Below are 19,048 nucleotides of genomic sequence, written 5' to 3' on the forward strand. Positions count from 1 at the left end.
CACTATATTTTTTAATATCTCTCCAGGTTCGAGTGTTCACCTATCTGATTGGACGAGAGATGACATTTGCTGACAATGTTAAATGGATTGCCTGCAACAACAAGGGTAAAAACCAAATGGGGATGAATCATTAGCCTAAAGGTCAAAGAATCTGGTTTGTGACATAAAAGTTGCAAGTCTGAATCCCTGGTTCTGCCACAGAATGTGGAATAGGACGTTTGGGTAATTTCAGCAACAAGGCATTGCGTAATAGATGTGAAAACTATTGCAACCCCGCCATGTTGTTCTAAGCAAGAAATGAGGTTTGTTGGCTATCTGTGGTGTTCCCAGGTACTGCTGGATGGAACTGGGTATCAGGTGCTGCCCTCTTGTGAATTACATGCGGTCATGCAGCAGCTCAGGCCTGAAATTAATCACTTTATACTGCTCTGAGCACATCAAAAACCCCTGACTAAATACCTGATTATCAGAACAGATACACTGTAAACACATCCCTGGCCAAAAAAAAAAAAAAAATCATATCTGCATATGTGTGTGTGTGTCTGTCTGAATGTGTAATGGGTAACAGGTGCACTCCCTTCTGTTGCGTACACTGGCAGTTGCTTTTGCCAACAACAAAATATCTGTCATAAACAGACAGCTTATTATTACACTCCTGTAAAAACCTTCTATATACAGTTTCAGTTTTAGTTGAGTGAGCAGGTATACTTAATAATATTCACAGTAGCACTCTTCGTGAAACGTTACAAAGGGGAAAAAGGTTGCACACATTCACATATTCATACCTGGCAGCGCTTCAGTAGCCTGTTGTCACGGATAAGCTTCACTGCAGGTATCCCATTGACGTCATTGTCTCCCACTTGTAGAAATGCCATAAACCTTAGACTAAGCCAAGCATTAAAGAACGTCAAAAGCACATTTTTACTGATGGGAGGTTCAAGCTGTTTTTTCATTAAAAAAAGCTTAGTGTTTTTTGGGAATACAAGGTTTTCTGAAGTCGGATAAATTAGTTTGCTGCTCTAAATTTAATACCCAAAGGCCAGAAGCAGAAAGATAAAAATAATATGGTGAACGTTTTCTTTGCTAAAATTTATGGGTCCTAGTTTTTCCATCTGAGTACAGTAATTTGTGATATACGGTGTGTGTATTTGTGTGTCCTGCAGGTTACTACACACACGTCTCCACACTTGCTGACGTCCAGGAAAACGTTATGGAATACCTCCATGTTCTCAGCCGGCCAATGGTCATCAACCACGATCATGACATCATCTGGACTGAGGCCTATATGGACAGTGTGGTCAGTCTGCTTCTCTCATTATTAGTGTGCTTGCTGGGCAATGCATGCTATTATCTTGCATCAATATAATCTGGCATCCGTAATCAAAATGTCAGACTCATTTAGGGTGTCTGTGCTGTTTTGGTAGTGATCCATTATAGGCTACTGTTTTTTTTTTTTCTGGACAGCAACAAAGATTAACATTAAAATGCAGTCTCTCTGTCTCTCTTCATAAAAGCATTTAAAGCCATAGCAACCATGTACCCACCACCAACTACTGCACTAGCAATAGCTACAAACATTACCTTAGCAACAACCTAGCAACCACCTAGCACTGGCCTACTAACAGCAGAGAACACCTAGGCATTGATCTGAAAACCACTGAGACCATTCTATCGCCCTATAACCAACCTTGTAACACCATGCCAGACACCCTAACAACTACCTAGCAACCATCCTTGCAAACTATAGGAACACTGAAAAAGTATGTAGCAACCACTATTGGGCAAGTTACTTGTACAATGTAATAAATTACTAATTACTCAAAAAGTTACATTACTTTAATGGAGAGCATAATCCTCCACTTTCTGGCAGTAGCCAAGCCCGACCTCCAGCCCCTGCAACAAGCTAGACAGGAAGAATCATGGTAAGACTTCAAAAACGCCCATTTCCTGAAATGATCAAAGTATAACTAACTGTAATGTTATTACTGAATTTTAAATTTTAATCCCTTATTGTATTTGTAACTGAACGAAGTAATCACATTACCGTAACACCTTTAGCAACAAACCATATAGCAATGCTCCAACAACTATTTAGCAACACACCAGCAAAAATCCAGTCCAAGCCAGTTTTGCTTAAGTAGAAATACTAACATTTTCTAAACAATTCTAATTTTTCCTCTTCTAGTGCATCATTTGCTAGTTGCTACCCCACCTCTGCCTGCTTATTTTTGTTTCTGTTTCTGCCTTTATTTTATTATCTTTTCATCCGTACCATATGTGGCATATGTTTTCACATTTCATGCTTGTTGTCTTTCCTCCCATTCATCTCCACCTTCAGTTCCCGAGCACACAAGAGGTAATCATATAACGTTACAGCTTTAGGTTTACCTTACTATGCTTTCTTTTTTAAGTAATGTTAGCCATATAAAATACAGATTATCTGTAACGTCTTGCTTAGCCTTTTATTTACAGTTTACAGCTAACAGTTTCTAGTGGTCTCAAGTAACGTTAGTTTCTAACGTTAGTTAATCTAACTTTCCACCATTGCTTCAAATGCTAATTTCATCTGTTATCTTAGCTCATCCTCTAGTAAACTAGCCTTGTACTTAGCTTTCAATTTTATTTTATTCTTTTGAAACTTTACTACTACTACTTGACTTCACTACTTTACTCTTTATTTAACTCATTTCACAGAAGCATATTTTTTAAAGTTGAGTGAACATTTCATAGCTTCTCTTTGCATGTCCTAACGTTTGTAAGACCTTAGCTCAGTTAATGTTCTTTGGTTCAGACAGATTTAACGTTACTAAATCTTTACTCTTTAAAGTCTTCCAATTCATCTCCATTTCACTTCATTTTCCACCTTTGGTCAACAGGAATTAACTCTACCAACTTGATTTAGACTTACATTTGTTTTCTCATAACTTAGCTAACTACTTTAGTTTGTCAACAAAAACAACGTGGAGTAAGTCATTGTGGCTGTTTTTGTGTATGTGTGTACCACAGCTGTTCAACACTCAGGCCCAGAGCCTGCTCCTTATGACCTCGGTAGCCATGCCTGTGTTCAGCAAGAAGAAAGAGACTGTAAGTTATTAATTTTAATCACCATTACCCTCAACAGACATCACCTGAAACTTTGTATTTATGAACCTGCTGTGTGTTTCCTGTAGTTGTCTCATGGGATTCTGCTCGGAGTGGTAGGAACTGATGTGGCCTTAAGAGAACTGATGAGATTAGCTCCAAGATACAAGGTAAACCATCCACAATATATACTGTTTCTCGAACAAGGATGTAATACTGAAAATATACTCTGTATTGATTCTTCTCTGTGAAAGCCAATGACATTAGATTCATAATGTTAATTATCCACATTAATGATCTGTGTTGGTGCCCTATAGTGTAGTGTGGTGTGTCCAAATCTTTTTCTGTCTCTTCAGCTTGGTGTCCATGGTTACGCGTACCTCATCACCAACAACGGCTACATCCTATCTCATCCTGACCTACGACCTCTGGTACAGACAAAGATCGTATTTTACAGTGAATTATTGCAGCTGAGAAACTGTTTAAACTTTATAACCCTGCTTGACAGATTTGTTGCAATTAACCAAGGATAATAAAATGGGATAGGTTGTGAAAGACCTTTTTGACTGTTTAGTTGTTTGTATGTTTATGTGTGTGTGTGTGACAGTATAAGGAAGGGAAGAAGCTAAAGCCAAAACCCAACTATAACAGTGTTGATCTGTCAGAGGTGGAATGGGAAGACACTGAGGAGAAAGTGAGTAACACACACTCACACACACATTTCTCTCCTTTTCAATTCTCTGTTTTCTCTTTTCTGTTTGTCAGTGTGAGTTGTGTTGTTCAGGATCCATAGCATGGTATGATGAAACAAGTGAAGAGCTGAGTTTTTGATGTCTTTGTTTCAGCTGAGGACAGCCATGGTTAAAGGAGAAACTGGAACGATGTCTTTAGACGTGAGAACTTCAGTGGATAAAGGAGTGAGTACTTTTGGTTTTTGTGAGCGTGCCCGTGTGTCAATATAGCAAGAGGAGCTGTGTTAAATAGTATATCAGCGATCAGATTTTCCTCTCTTTCTTCTTGTGGGGTTTTATTGTCTTTTCTTGTATTATCCAAATTTTGTTTCCTTGTTTTACTAGTCCATTCATAAGTACAAGCTGTCTTTCTTTCTCTCTGTGTTCACTATTGTTTTTATAAACTCTGTCCCTCTCTCTGTCTCTCACAGAGGAGAGTGATGTTCCTGAAGAATGATTACTTCTACACTGTCATCAATGAGACACCATTCAGGTTTTTCTGATCACTTTCAACTTAACAGAATTATTTAAAGTATCAGGTTTTAAAATATTATATCCACCATATCCAACAAAGCAATACCTCTCCCCTGTATGAAATAATGAATAGCAAAAACATAACCTCTATGTAAGTAATATCTCTTCTAGCCTAATATTCTGTCTAGCCTACACATTTGCTCAAGGACAACAAATGCTTATTGTTGGAAATAACAGTTATTATGAGCATGACTCATTCTGAAAATATAAAAAAAGTTTTTGTCACAGTATATTTGCCTTTTTAAAACCTTTACATATAATATAATAGGAAGTAAGATAGCGTTCTCTTCTCTATGTTTGACAGTCTGGGTATAGTGTTGACTAGGGGATATGGAGAGTATATCTTCATCGGAAATGTCTCTGTTGAGGAGGGTAAGTCTTTCCCTTCTGTCTTAGTTTCTCTGTATTTGTGTCTGCCTTTTTTACTCTTTCTCTCTTATGTATTTTTTTCTTTTTTGCTTCAGGTCTCCATGACTTACTGGCCCCAGACCTGACCATAGCCAGTGAATGGTGAGTACTGTATAACTAGCAGAACACAGACATTATGGGAATCCCACCAGTGTTTGTAGCTCTTCATGAAAATATGACTACAGACCATTTTTGTAGATGTACGTGTGTGTGTGTGTGTGTGTGTGTGTGCTTGTAGGACCTACTGTGAGACAGACATTGACCCGGCCCATCGTAAGCTGAGCCAGCTGCAGGCTGTGGTGCTGTACCTCACTGGCAAAGAACCAGATCTGGAGTGTAAGTGGACACTTTAATTTGCCAGATGCCACATGCCAGAAATCCATCCAGAAAATATCACACTCACACCGCATGCAGTATCCTTAAACACACACTGCATCTATGTCAACTTTGTTTTTTTCTGTCTTTTGAGAGACTAGCTTATTTGTAAATCGAATAAATAAATAGTAGCCAAAATATTAGTGCCATAAAAAGTTAAAATGAGATTATTTGTCTGCACATAAACTGCAGATTCAGGTACAAACAACATTGGGATACACACTACAGTCTTGTGATCTTTGAAACAGTTGGCTTCATTTATTGCTTAGTAATTATTTTGTGTCTTCCTCTTTCTTTTCTCCTATGTCTCAGTCATTTATTACCATTAGTGTTAGATTTATTTATTTTTTTCCTTTGGTTTCTCTCTTTCTACAGGTGATGTGCTGTTGTTGCAACAAACTCTATTTGATGCTGTGGTCACAGCTCCTATGGAAGCCTACTGGACCGCCCTCATGCTCAACACTTCTGGGTGAATATTAACACACATACACACCCAAATAAATGCTCTTTTAATTATTAAGACATGGACTTTTTACATGACTACTCGATTTTTATTTTATATGATATTTATTTTTACAAATATTTACCTTGTCCCTCTCTATCTGCTCCAACTCCCTCTTTTTCTGTCTCATTTTCTTTCTCTCTCTCTCTCTGTCAGTATGGACGAGGGGGTAGAAACAGCGTTCTTGGGGACCCGTTCAGGTCTGCTGAGATTCCAGAGATACACTGGTATTGAGAAAAGAACTGCCAAGTGAGTAAGAAAAACATCATTTGGTATATTAAATATCATCACATCAAATTAGTCATACCATAGTGCATAATCAAAAGGTTAAAAACCGGGGGTTTAATAAGGTGTTAAAACTGTTTATGTTAGAGTGATAGCAAAAATTTGAATTGAAGATGACATTACAGTAAGGTGAGAGTTCGCCCTCTGATGGTCAATAAAAGGGCAGCTGGTAATGAGTCTCCAAGTCAAACATTTATTTTGTGAATAGTTTTCTGTAAAAAAAAAAAAAAATTCCAGTGACAGTCTCATTACTCCAGACATGCAACTTTATTACATGCAAAAACAATTAATTTTGCTCATACATACAAACAAACATACAGCATACAGTGTGTATGGTATATTTGGGTTGTGTCTACGTGCAGACATCCAGCTGTTGAGATATAACACCTGCAAACACATTAACAATGCTTCATTTATTTTATCATCCTGTTTGGTAGAATTTGTACGCTTAGATTTGATATTGGACGACTTATAGAAATAAACTTTAATAACCAAAACCAGTAAATCCGTGTCTTTCAGCTACTCTCTAGGATTTCCAAACATCACTGGAGATGAATGAACTACTTCTTTAGCAATGTCTGCCTTAAATTTAACATTTTCACTTCTTCACTCTTGTTAATTTCTTCTTATCCTCCTCCCCCTTTATTTATTTTCCACTTCATCTCACTGCTTTTTTGCTGTTGTGTTTAAATCACATCCTTTCTTAATTTTTTCTCCATATTATGATTTACTCACACTCTTTTTTTCTTTCCTCAACTATCCCCACATCTTTCTGTTGTACTCTTTATCCTATCCTCATTTTCATTCGTCCTTCTTTGCTGTTGTCATAATTTTTAGGCAGTAGATAGTAGGTTTTTCTTTAAGTTTATTTTTGTCTCTCCCCAGGTCTTTCCTGACCTCCACAGACAAGGAGAATATGTTCACATTGGACCATTTCCCAGTGTGGTACCGCAGAGCAGCCGAGTACCCAGCTGGACAGTTTCTATACTACATGCCCAGACAGGAGACTAGAGGTAGAGGACATACCTTTATTGAGCAAACACACACACACACACACACACACGGACACACAAAACACTTTTTGTGCTTTTTTATTTCCAATTTTCTCAGCCACGTTCAGCATGGTTGAGCCAAAAATCTCTCAGTGACAGGTTCATTTCTCTACAGCCTGCAGGCTACAACTGCTCCTTTCTGTTTACTTCATTGTATATTTATGTAGTGTGTATCAAATATAGATTTGGAAAGTTTGAAAAATGTTTTTTCAATGCAAAATGCCAATAAAGTGTCAGTTCAGTCTCGATGGATATTCTGTTTAGGCCTATTCTTCACCATAGTTCATATTCTGGGATTTTTGCTGTTGTGAAGAATAATCAGCAGCTCCAGAGTGACAAAGTTAACAGCTACTGTCATCATGTTTATCATCACATCACACTTAACTCCATCTTTAAATCTAGTGGAGAGATGAAAGTCAGTAAAAAGATGGGATTTTGAGCCCAGCGCTTGTCTGCCTCTGGATTTAATTTTCTTATTTAGCCCTACTGCAATGAAATTTATTTTTAAAGTGCTTTAAAAAAACATGTTTGCCACAAAGTGCTTAAGGCAGCAACAAAGGACGTGAATTTGAATTTAATCTTCATTACATACTGCAGACTTTAAAGCTAGGGTAGATAATGTATGTCAGAAGCATTTTTGTTGAAATTCTCTTTACATCCCGACAGCAATCAATAAATCAAGTGCTCTGAAAAGAAAGAAAGAAACAAATCCGGTATCTGTGGCTGTTGCAGGCCTGTAATAATAAGTCCATCCAATGAGTGGCTGGCCTACCTGCCTCTCTACCTACCTACCTGCCTACCTGCCTGCCTGCGTGCACTCTGCTCGTGCACTCATTGTGCATGAAAATGTGTTTTGGGGGAGTGGCTTTGGAGGAAGGCCTGAAGGGAGGGGGTAATCTAGCTGTCTCTTGCTAGTTTCTCCAACGTTGCCTACCCTAGCTTTAAGGTAATTTTATTGAAATACAGTATATTTAATGAGTATGAGGTTGATAATACTGCCCTTCCTCATGACAGAATACAGGGTGAGTGTACATATCCACTTCCTCACTTACTTAAAGTAAGTATGTACAGTATGTATGTATGTATGTATGTACTAAATCTACAGCTATTTAAAATCTTGATATAAAGGATAGTGGACAGTATAGGATGTTCACACTTTAGAAAGTTTGAAGCTGTATTTCTAAGCCCTATTTTAAGATGGTGATAAATGTTTCATGTTTTGTTTACATTGACATAATGAAACATTTTATCATACCGCCATCATTTTAAAACTAGGCATTAAAGTACAAATGTACAAAAATTGTCTTTTGTGTTTTAGGTTGATGTTAGATATAGTTTGTTGTGTTCAGATAAATTCAGGGACTATGAGGCTGACTATAGCGCCACCTTGAGTGCAGAGGGAGGGAGAAAACGAAGGGAAGCGGATGAGGAGGATGAGGGTAGAGGAAAACTTTTACATATACTTGGCATGCCTCCTCTTTTTATTCATCCCTCGTACTGTTCTTCCTCACCCCTAATTTCAAAGCTGTGGTCTCTGTTTTTTGTTTCTTCACCCTTCTCTTTAACAGTCTGTTGTTTTTTTGTTCTTTTCTAGCTCTGCTCTTTTTCTCTTCTTTTCCGTCTCTGTCTCATTCATCCTCCTCCTTCTCTCTCTCTTTCTCTCACTGCACGAGCATGCAATCAAAGTATGGAACCTTCTCTCCTCTCTTAGGGAGTCAGTAATGTTTCTGGTTCATTTGCATTGTGCTGAGTCGGTATGTCTTCTGTCTTTGATGAATTCCCGTTAAGAAGTAAAAATCTGGTTTCATAGAGTTTGTTGGCTGTATTACTTCTGTCTTTGTGTTACTACATTATGTTACAATATTCAATGGCAAAAAAACAAAGAAATCCCATTCTCATTGAAATTGCTGAATTTTCTGAATGCATGATTGTCATGGAGGCACAGACTGGTTTTGTCTTAAAGGAGTGAATAAGAGAAATATTAACATAGGGCACATGGAAACACATAGTACACACACACACACACACACACCGAGTCCTTCTGTTATGAGTGTATTAGTCTGTTAACTCTCATACTCTGTGTTACATAACGCTTAAACTGTTAATCTGGCTGGAATCTATGGCATGGTGACAGTTGGCATCAGCTGGCGTGAAGACTGTGAATAGACAGACAGAAGATGAATGCATGACTTTTATTCAATATTACCTACTGAGTCCAAGTCAATCTGTCACCCACATATTTTCAAACACATTTAAGTGTTCACAGACTTACAAATGATGTGTTCAGTATGTGAGAAAATAAATATTTCTGGGAACATTTTACTTTTCAGTTCTTGTGCATGCATATACTCATGCATGTGTATATGTTTAGAAGGAGTATTTGTGTGTTTGCGATGTCCATGCATGCACCAATGTTTCTAAATGCATGTATTGATAAAGCACTGTAAATTCTTGCTAATTGTGTGTGTGTTTTTCTACCAGCAGGGAGGATAGTGATTGCTACCACTGCTGTCACTGTTACGGTGAGCAAGAAAACTGCCATCGCTGGAGGTAGGATGACAATTTCTGTTCAGCTACACACTCTTTGTCTGTCTTTTACACACATTTTATTCCACTATTCCCTCTCTGTTTCTCACTCCTTTTTTTTATCTTCTCTTTTCCTCACATACACATGCGATATTTTCTCTCTTTCTAAACTTTCCTTTTCTCTTGCAAAGCACCTTCTCCCTGCATGTTTAAAGCATCTTCTGCTTCTTCATTCTTGGCTCTTTCTCTCTTTTCTCTGTCAGTCTTTTCTTGCAGTTTCATGTGCTAAAATTGGTGGTGACATTTGATGGATGGTGATTGCTGGTAGCATCCCCAACTAATGACAAACTTGGTTGTTTTGTTTTATTGTAACAGATACCAAAAACAGTTGAGCTTGTTTACATTCATAGTTTGGTATTCACTCAAATTTATTCTGCTGTTGTATCCACTGGAAGTTGTTCTGGATAAGATAATAAGGCCTTTTGAGGACAAGAGGATTGTGCGAGCTGTGTGAAATTTGTCTAAGATGTGAAGATCCATAGGTAAATCAATTGGTTACATTTCCAAAGCAGGATGAACTATTTAGAAAGACATTGTGATTAGAACTCGACTTGACCAATACTGAATTTTTGAGGCCAATACTAATATCAGTAGCTGAGGAGGATAAAAACCAAATGACAGTATACTGTCTGATATTTGTTTTTTGATGTAGATGCGTAACTCATTATTTTACAGTTTAACAATAGACTTTTTCAAAGATATCAGTAACAATAAATATAAGCTAATTTGAAATTTAAATTAATTTAAATAACAACTGTAAAGACTCAAAAAAACTATTACATGTGAATTGAGAAGAATTAAGGTCAAATATACACAAAGATGCTGCCATTAAAACATTTATTTGAGAAAACAAACTTACCTCAATGTCCATTTAGTAGATGTTCCAAAGTCATGAATGACCCTCAAAACATTTACTGCTGCAGTTTCTTTTTACACATTTGCCAACATGCACGTACACAGACATACCAATATGTCTGTGAAAACCTGCTATCAGCCAATAGTATCGGCCTGCTGCTATCAGCCCACGTACCTGAGATGCTTGCAGAGTACTGTACCTTTGTTGTGTCTGGTTTCTTCAGTAGCTCCTAATCTCTAATTTAACTTGCTCCTGATGATTATGTGTGTGGTATTTTTTTTCTTAAAGATTTTTCAGATGACTCCATGAGGGAGAGGTTTATGGATTTGTATTTCAGAGTGCCTGTGCTTGAGTGTGTATTTTACACAGAAACATTTTGTCTTATAGTTTATATTCTCTGGCTTTGTTTCACTGCTTCCTGATGCGTGTGTTACTGTGTGTTTTGTGCTAGCAAGCCCATCTGTGACTGACACACTCATCAATCATAATTATCTGAGTGAGACCAAACTCTCTGGAGCTGCATCCTGAGAGCATATGTGTGTGTGTGCATGTCTTAGTGTATACTTGCATGCATTTGGTGTCTCATTACGCTGACAGAAAAACACTTCACACACACAAAACACATGCTTATCTGTATTTCACAGCTTTCGTAGAAATTGTCTCAGGTGTGAAAATCATGTTATATTTGGAAATGGAAAACAGGGAGAGCAGGGAGAAGTGAGAAAGAGTTCAAAATACATGTGTTTCTGTCGCTCTCTTAATCTCACTGCCTCTCATTCTTACTGCTTTTCTCTTTTTTCTCCATTTTGCTTCATTCTTTCTCTCTGTGCTTGTTTGGAAACATTAACGTCAAACAGTCTGTTGAATCCAGAGCTACTGTACCTTTGTAAATTCTCAGTAACATAGAAACTAGAAATGACAAAGCTCTAAAATAACTAATACATCTAAAAACAGCATTTACATGAAAGTAAGAGTATTAAGAAAAATATATTCAAGAAGACGCAAGAAAAAGATTTGGAATAAGTTATGTTAATCGATATAAAGAGGGTTTAGGGCTTTACTGAAAAAGCAACAGAATTTTGTGTTTGTTGATGGTAGATTGTCATACAATCATCAGGTCATAGATTGTCTATGTTTTTATTCACCGCTGCATCACTTGATGTCAAGTGGAACAGCTTTTCTACCAGCTGCCAGGGAAAGGCAATATCAATCTTTCATGGACTTTCGCTCTCTCTGACTTTCTTTAGCACACACACACACACACACACACACACACACACACTCAAACACATGCACACTACTCATCGTATTTCACCCTTTGACACTCTTCCTTACCTTGTTAAACCCTCACATACATCTCTCTTTTCTTAGCCTCACTCTTCCTAAGCTGTCAGACCCATCTCCCTTCCTCACGCTTTTTTCTGTCTTTCTCTTCCCCTCGTTACTCTCTTTTCCCTGTCGTGCCATTCTCTCTCTTATTTCTTTGTTCGCTCACTTCCTCTTCACATCTATTTCTTGCTGCATCTGTGACGGCGAAGGCGGCTTTCTCATCGAGGGTCACGTTTAGCTTCTGAACACAAGCGGATATTCAAAAGCTGCCTCGTCTAGGGGCGCACACATACATACAAGTTCACAAAGCTGTTCTGTACCCACCTTTGGCATGACTAAAATACTTGTATGAGTGTGTATTACCTATGCCTTGATCTAGCAGTTAAATGAGTTTCCATGTATATACTGTAAAATCAGAAAATGCTATATAATGCAAACAATACTGTAGCATTTTGTAGATTAAACACAGTGGATTAAAAGCTGCTATTTAATGCAACAGAGCTGTATTTCATAGGTGAAATTTGATGAGTTTATGTTAAATACAAATAATAATTAATATTTGCATGACCATAAGCAGCTGACAAGATTGTGATTCCATGTCTGACCACTGAGTGTCAGTGTTTGTCTGAACAGAATCTGGTCAGTTTTCCCCCAGTGTCTCTTTGCATTTTGTGTTTAGCTTTCATGCTGATTTGGTGGAAGATTTAATTTCTCCTCCTGTGATGAAGGCCAAGGATTTGGTATTTCAGAGGCTTATCCAAAATCAGTCAACAGTGACTACAAAAACTAATGTGTTTATACTGTTCTAATGCTCAGCAATGGATGAGTATATCACTGTGACAGAAGTGACAGGCTGTATGTAAATAAACCTAATGCGCTCCTATTGACAGAGAAGCAGGCTTAAAGAAAGAGAGATAAGTAGGTAAATAAAAAAAAACAGAGATAGGAGGGAAAAAACAAAAAGGATAGAGAGAGGATATTTGACATGGAGGAGGAGGAGAGGAAGCAGGGAATAAGGATAAAAATGAGGGAGTCAAGGAGGTGAGATGGAGGAGGTGAAACACTGAAAAAAGACACACAATAGACCAGACAGAGCAAAAGATAAAGAGGGCAGGGATGAGAGAAAAGAAGGTGAAAAGACTAAAAAAATGATGGGAGAAGAGGCGACAGAAAGATAAATGGAGACAAGATAAGTGAAAGGAGAAGGGAAGGAGAGAGAAGATGAGAAGTAGAGAAAGGTGAAATGAGATAGAGGGCAAGGGACAGACAAAATTAGATAAGGTACAGCATACAGAGGAGCTGTAATCATGACTGATTTATGCTCTCATTTGACCCTATGTATTTATTCCACTTCAGTTTCTGCCTATATCTCCTAACATATTTTCCAGTTTTCTCTTTCAGACAAAAATTTAATTTGTACACTGCAAATAATTTCCTTCCCTCCATTTTGGATGAGAAAGGCCCCAAAACCACTTGAAACTATATGAAATACACCAAAATATTTAAGTTAGGGTTACTGTCAAATATTATTTGAGTTAATTTCGATGTGTGTAAATCTAAAAAATAATGTTAGGCTACTGTAATTAACCAATGCTGCATGTGTAAAATATCCAGGATCTAGTCCTTAAATTTATTTATTTATTTTATTTTTTTACAAATTTCCTAGCTTACTAATATCGACATTATTTTGTGCTATTGATAATTTTGAAAGAATAGGTAATTGTTGTAGTCTTTCAAAGCTTGTCAGTGGTCTGAATGTAAATTTGACGTACGTGTGATATGTTTTTATTTAAATCAATGCATATTGACCAGGAAATGCTTCATCATCGTCATATCATCATTGTCATAATCACAATCATCATAATAACACAACACACCATAGATTCCTCGGCAATGTAATCTTTGAGGTCCTCAATCATCATGGCTGCTGCAGTTTTACGTAACAAACTATAATTTATTATTCTTTACACACACAGGCTATAGGAATAGGTTTCAGCTAGCTAAGATACTTAGCTACCAACAACACATGACCTGCAGACCGGGGGGTGAGAGGACAATGTTTCTAGATTCATAGACAGAGTTTAGCCATTGCCTTTTTTTCAATTACTGCCTCAGAGTCCCTGTGAAATTCATGGCTATGTTTACACTTGTCATTTAAATCCCTTTAAATATCACTTTACCACATTTTCACACATGCCCTGAAGATGCTAATTATTAATTTAAATCTATATCTAAATTAGTTTTACCTGCTTCTCTATCTCTTTACATTAGTGTGGTGACCATTGTTGCTAAAGTGCATCTAGACTTAATTTGCAATGCAAACTTGATCAGTACTGGACTTTAGGATCAAATAATCATATATCTCCTACAAATAATTTTTATATGCAACTATTCTGATGCAAGACAGAATGCAATGTTCATAAATGCAGCAAAATGTAAGGGTGTGGAGGTCAGGGTGGTGGATAAGAGTTTGTCTTCAACACTGGTTTCTCTGATCTCATGTCCCATCTCATACAAGGCATAAGCCTTGACATTTTTATTATTTAACCAGGACTATAACCTTTCACTAACCCTTTTTCCACTTGGTTTAGTTGCCATATCTTAACGGCTGTTTAACCACACTAGTTATCATGTTTTCAATATTATAGAAACAGTAATCAATTGAAAAATGTTGGAACCCAACATCTTGTAGATGCAAATGTTCTGTCTGTTATCCTGACAACTACAATATGGACAGCATGTTTTTTCCATAAATGCTTGTTATTTCAAATAAGTTGCAAAATGAAAAGTTTTTTGTAAGAGATAAAGTTGGTCCTATAGCACTGCATGTCAATCATATTAAAACAATAACGTTATCGCCTACCTCTATGCCAAATAATGTCACCCAGATACATTTCAGAGGTGAGGCAGCAGTATGGGGCCCTTTTCACTCTCAATGGCCAAACTCTTTCAGTGCCTCTTGCAGAAACTTTACCAACTACTTAACACAAATAAATGAACACGACAAATAAACAAACATTACAGAGATATTAAAACCTAAAACAAAACGTATAAGTCAACACATCAAAAGACATACATCATGAATTAATACAGAAAACAATACAGTTACGTCAAAAAACATTTTGGGAATCGCTGGGCCAACACACCATTTTAGAGACTAATATAATAATATTTATCTGCATCATACCCAGGTATAAGATAACACACTATTAATATAGTTTTTTTTCCAGCCAATTCGAAATTGAGAGGGAAGAATAGTTTTACTGTAGGGGAGCAATATGCAATGAAAGCCAGATTTTGAAATTGTTTATCACTGAAGACACAAATGTAAAATGTTAAAGTTTACATAAATATGTCAGGGCTTAAATAAGGATACTTATGAAAACACTATGTAAAGCAAATAAACTAACCTTTTTTTGTGAATGCAGTGAGAAATAACTAGGAAAGTTTATAACAGAAGGACTCTTTGGCAGTAACACAATTTTCATGTTATGGTGACACAACTTCCATTGCATATTGCTGACCTTTCAGGAAAAACATGAGTCCAACAGTATGGGGGAAGGGATGGTTAAAAAGGAAAGAAAAGGAGGTGGAAGTCTTTAAGGAAGCGTGAAAAACGTTCCATAAATAGCACTGGATGGAAAGATGGATAGAGAGATAAAGGGATGAGAAGGAGGAGGCGGCGGGTGAGGAAATAGCAGCGTCTTTTTGTTTAATCCCTTGTCCGTTATAATCCTTCAGGGCAAATCGTCCATGTTAGAAAGAAAGAAAGAGAGGGAAAGGAGATGGGAGAGGGACCTGGTTAGGGAAATAAAGTGCAGGAGTCTGAGTTTGTAGTCCTTAGATGATTTTTTCTGTAGTCCTTGCCAGGAGACAGGGTTCTCTGAGATAGTGCTTCCGTGCCATAGTAGCAAACATTCACCGCTGAGAGGTGAAATCAGTCTGAAACTTTGCTCTGAACAAAGAATAATTGCTTCAGAGCAAATTCTGTAGTCCTTTAAATCTCAACAACTTCACTAAAACCATTGTGAATACTTTACTGAACCAGCCTAGAAGCATAGTCCAATACCAGAAAATTAGTTTGTCTGCTTTTTCACCATGATAAGAGACTTTTGATCTGTCCAGACACTGATCATAATCATTTAACAAGCATCAAGTAAGCAAGAGCCTTATTCCGATGAAAAGTGACAAATACAGCAAATTCAAATTCCAGTTAAAATGGTTTGTTTCCCATTGAACTGATTGATAAGATTCATTGTAGAATCTCATACACAGCTCAAGTCTGTGACACCTGGAGAATGTTATTGGTCCATAGGAGATCCAGAGAGAAACAGATCTGGTCCAAATAGGGGAGATTATCTAACCGTTGTTCCTGACCTCATGTATTTGAAAGGTCTAGCCATGCATGAATGATCATTTTGTCCATCCAAATGATTTCCTGTTCCATGTTAAACATCCCTAACAACTCTCAAGAGACACGAGACTCAGGAGACTGTGTTTGTTTTCCTATCAACGTATAATCTGTATGTATCCTCAGTATTCTCTCTGCGACAAAGTGCTAGAGAGACGTTAAAGAGAGTCTCTTTATGTTTATCCACAAACGTTCCCTCATTTTGCCCAAGCTTTCCAATGCTGGCTGTTTCTTTGAGACTTGGAGGTCCAAGGGAACGTCAGAGGAGCAGACGAGGGTGAAGGGATCTTGGCTGGGGTCCTGGTTTTTTGGAGGAACTACTTCTACTGCTTTGGAGAGATTGAGGAGGAAAAAGATGCAAACAAAACGAGAGCTGGGCACTACCTAATACCACAAATTCTTCTCATCGTTGTGAATATTGGTCCAATCGACACCATACATACTGTAAATCCCTGAAAATTCAATCCAGTTTTACAAATACAGATCCATGAGTGTCTCGTAACAGCCTAAATGATATGTTTCATACTAGAGAGAGTACCAAATAATTTTTTATCTCAGCCAGTATAATGGTAAATTCAGCAGCAGCCAAGAGCAGCAGTAGGTGGTTGGTAGGCGAGTTGGAGGGAAGATTTGTAACAAATACTGCAGTGAGAAAAGCTCCAAATGGAGGAAAATCAGGGAACAGATAAGGTATGTGTACATGAGGGAGTGTGTTAGAGAGTGGAACACAAAGGGAGAAGGTTAAAAATAGAAAGCGGAAGAAGAAAGGTAGATAAAAAGTGGGAGAAAGGTGTTGGTCTGAGTCAGAGGGAGAGATACCATAACTGTCTGTGTGCATAAAACAAGCTCTTTCATCTCTCTCCTCTTCGAGCCCTTTTAATTTTCGCCCCTTCCAAACTTCACCCTTTGACATGCCAACCCTCCCTCGTCCAATTACTCCTCTAGGCCACAGAGGAGATCTGTTTCTCCTCCCTATCCTCCCCGTCTGCTTCTCCGTCTCCCATCAGTGGCTGCCTCTTCTTCAGCTCTCTCTGGTACTTGGCCATCAGCGAGGCGTAGATGCAGCCGTAAGCCGCGGCTGCAACCATCATGATGCAAACAATGCCACACACCACGCCGGCAATCACCACTGTGCCGATGGCGCGGCGCACGCTCACGGGTCGGTAACGGGCGCGGACACAATCTGACGGGGCCTCTCCGCCTCCTCCTCCACCACCCGTGTTTGAAGAGGAGTCATCACCAGTGTTGCTGTTGTCAGAAATTGGTGTTGCCCCACTGGGGCTGAGAGCGTTCCTGCTGCAGGGAGGAACTCCTCCTTGTCCGGAACGTGAACCCTCACCTCCTCCTCCGCCGTTCTCATCTTCAAGTTGGAGGCAGTAGTTGAACATTTCCACTGGAACGCCTCGGATGTCTCGCCCACGCAGATCCTTCGGTAGCGTGCACTCCAACGCGTCCACCTTTCCCCCTGATGGAAAGAGAAAGAGGTGCAGAGACAGAGGACAGGGAGAGGTCATTTATAAAATGCCTTATGCCTGTAAAGCACCACCAATTATCTGAGAGAGAGGAAAAGACAGAGAGGGGGGTGGTTGTACCAACACTAGGATGAGTCATACATCACTTAACACACACAAAGTTTGCTATGCCCTCCCCACTGAGTTGGAGATAGCCTCAACTAAGCCCTTCTATAATTCATGAGATGACATGCCTAGCTTCAGCAGAGCTCTAGTGTGTGTGTAGAAGAGTGAAATATCTGAGTCACTAATTCCCACAAGCGGCAGGAGGGTGGGGGATCTACTTTGTTATCATCACATCCTGCATTTGTCTCCACACATAGTATTCACGTGTTAGAAAGCCATTGATCTGCGCCCTCAGATACGTAAAGTAACAGAAACATTGAGATAAAGGAGTAGTATAATAGAAAGACAGAATGAGGAAAGTGGTATTTAGCCCCCAGATGCTTTTATCTCGACGTGTGACAAAAGAATCCCTTCTGCAAATAGAGCCCACTCTCCAAATATCTCCAAATATCCCAGCTGTGTGTGCTTAAAGGAGATAGAAGTCAACACAGGCTGCTGTCACCAAGCATTTCACACTTGTTCAGTGCTTTGTCTTACTTTCTAGAACACATATCGTGCATCATCTACCCTTTAAATATCTTCTGTCACGCTTTCATGTTCACCTACGAAATGTCTCCTTGTAATTTTCTCTGCTGCTCCCATGATTATTAAATTATCATGTTCGCTGCGTGTCAGTCTCCGTCTGAAGTGTACCGAACTGAGCTGGAGAGTATTGCCCATCGAAGCAGAAGAGAGCAGAATGAAGCAAACAGGAGAATGGAGCAGAAAAGAGAAGAGATGCTTCATTAGCGGGGCAGCTGAGGCCTGAGGCCTTGAGGTGAATGTAGATTTTTACACATGAAGAGAGAGCGGAGAGCAGCTGTGGTTATCTGATGTATTAACAGCCTCCAAGGCCACGTGGTTAACACACACAGTACACACAATGAGTGTGTTAATGTGCATTCACACGCCGCTGCAGTTCTGTTATATTGCTGAAACGCAGGCATGCACAAATAGGAACACACACCTCTAAGGTAAAATCGCATTCTCTTTTGCCCTCGTCCTATCTCCTAATTTATATCAAATGCACCCTTTCAAAGCTCCTGCAACCTAAATCAAACATCTACCTCTGTACAGCAGCCACTCCATCCAGTGTTTGAAATCGCGGAGGTTGCAGTCACATTCCCAGGGGTTGTGTCCCAGTTCCAGGTGTTGTAGGTTGGCAAGTGGCTCAAATGCTGCCCTCTCCAAACCATGAAGCCTGTTACCCGCTAGAGACAGCCACCTATGAAATATTTAGAAAAAAATGAATTTATTCTCTTAGCTTCAAAAAAAGAGAAGA

General features: G+C 38.6%; 2 protein-coding genes across 15 annotated transcripts in view; one reads left to right on the forward strand and one right to left on the reverse strand.

Moving 5' to 3' along the window:
• The window catches only part of cacna2d4a (calcium channel, voltage-dependent, alpha 2/delta subunit 4a), a 93,901-nt gene that overhangs the window by 19,914 nt on the left and 54,939 nt on the right, over window positions 1-19,048 (forward strand). For 8 of the 13 annotated variants that reach the window (XM_044186443.1, XM_044186444.1, XM_044186441.1 and 5 more), the window contains exons 13-29: window positions 27-105; window positions 1,164-1,297; window positions 2,339-2,356; window positions 3,007-3,084; window positions 3,171-3,251; window positions 3,438-3,512; window positions 3,689-3,775; window positions 3,927-3,998; window positions 4,244-4,305; window positions 4,651-4,718; window positions 4,811-4,856; window positions 4,993-5,090; window positions 5,505-5,598; window positions 5,788-5,880; window positions 6,802-6,929; window positions 8,318-8,407; window positions 9,450-9,518. In XM_044186443.1, coding sequence (XP_044042378.1) covers window positions 27-105; window positions 1,164-1,297; window positions 2,339-2,356; window positions 3,007-3,084; window positions 3,171-3,251; window positions 3,438-3,512; window positions 3,689-3,775; window positions 3,927-3,998; window positions 4,244-4,305; window positions 4,651-4,718; window positions 4,811-4,856; window positions 4,993-5,090; window positions 5,505-5,598; window positions 5,788-5,880; window positions 6,802-6,929; window positions 8,318-8,407; window positions 9,450-9,518 — 1,372 coding nt within the window. The remainder of the gene's footprint in view (window positions 1-26; window positions 106-1,163; window positions 1,298-2,338; window positions 2,357-3,006; window positions 3,085-3,170; window positions 3,252-3,437; window positions 3,513-3,688; window positions 3,776-3,926; window positions 3,999-4,243; window positions 4,306-4,650; window positions 4,719-4,810; window positions 4,857-4,992; window positions 5,091-5,504; window positions 5,599-5,787; window positions 5,881-6,801; window positions 6,930-8,317; window positions 8,408-9,449; window positions 9,519-19,048) is intronic. The other 5 variants (XM_044186435.1, XM_044186446.1, XM_044186437.1 and 2 more) reach the window with 5 other exon arrangements.
• The window catches only part of lrtm2a (leucine-rich repeats and transmembrane domains 2a), a 43,132-nt gene continuing 37,573 nt past the window's right edge, over window positions 13,490-19,048 (reverse strand). For both annotated transcript variants that reach the window (XM_044186450.1, XM_044186449.1), the window contains exons 6-7: window positions 18,834-18,991; window positions 13,490-17,615 (exon numbers count right to left, since the gene is read on the reverse strand). In XM_044186450.1, the coding sequence (XP_044042385.1) occupies window positions 17,092-17,615; window positions 18,834-18,991 (682 nt within the window). In that variant the 3' untranslated portion in view covers window positions 13,490-17,091. The remainder of the gene's footprint in view (window positions 17,616-18,833; window positions 18,992-19,048) is intronic.

This window comes from Siniperca chuatsi, linkage group LG23 (assembly GCF_020085105.1).
Source record: "Siniperca chuatsi isolate FFG_IHB_CAS linkage group LG23, ASM2008510v1, whole genome shotgun sequence".
Taxonomy (NCBI): Eukaryota; Metazoa; Chordata; class Actinopteri; order Centrarchiformes; family Sinipercidae; genus Siniperca; species Siniperca chuatsi.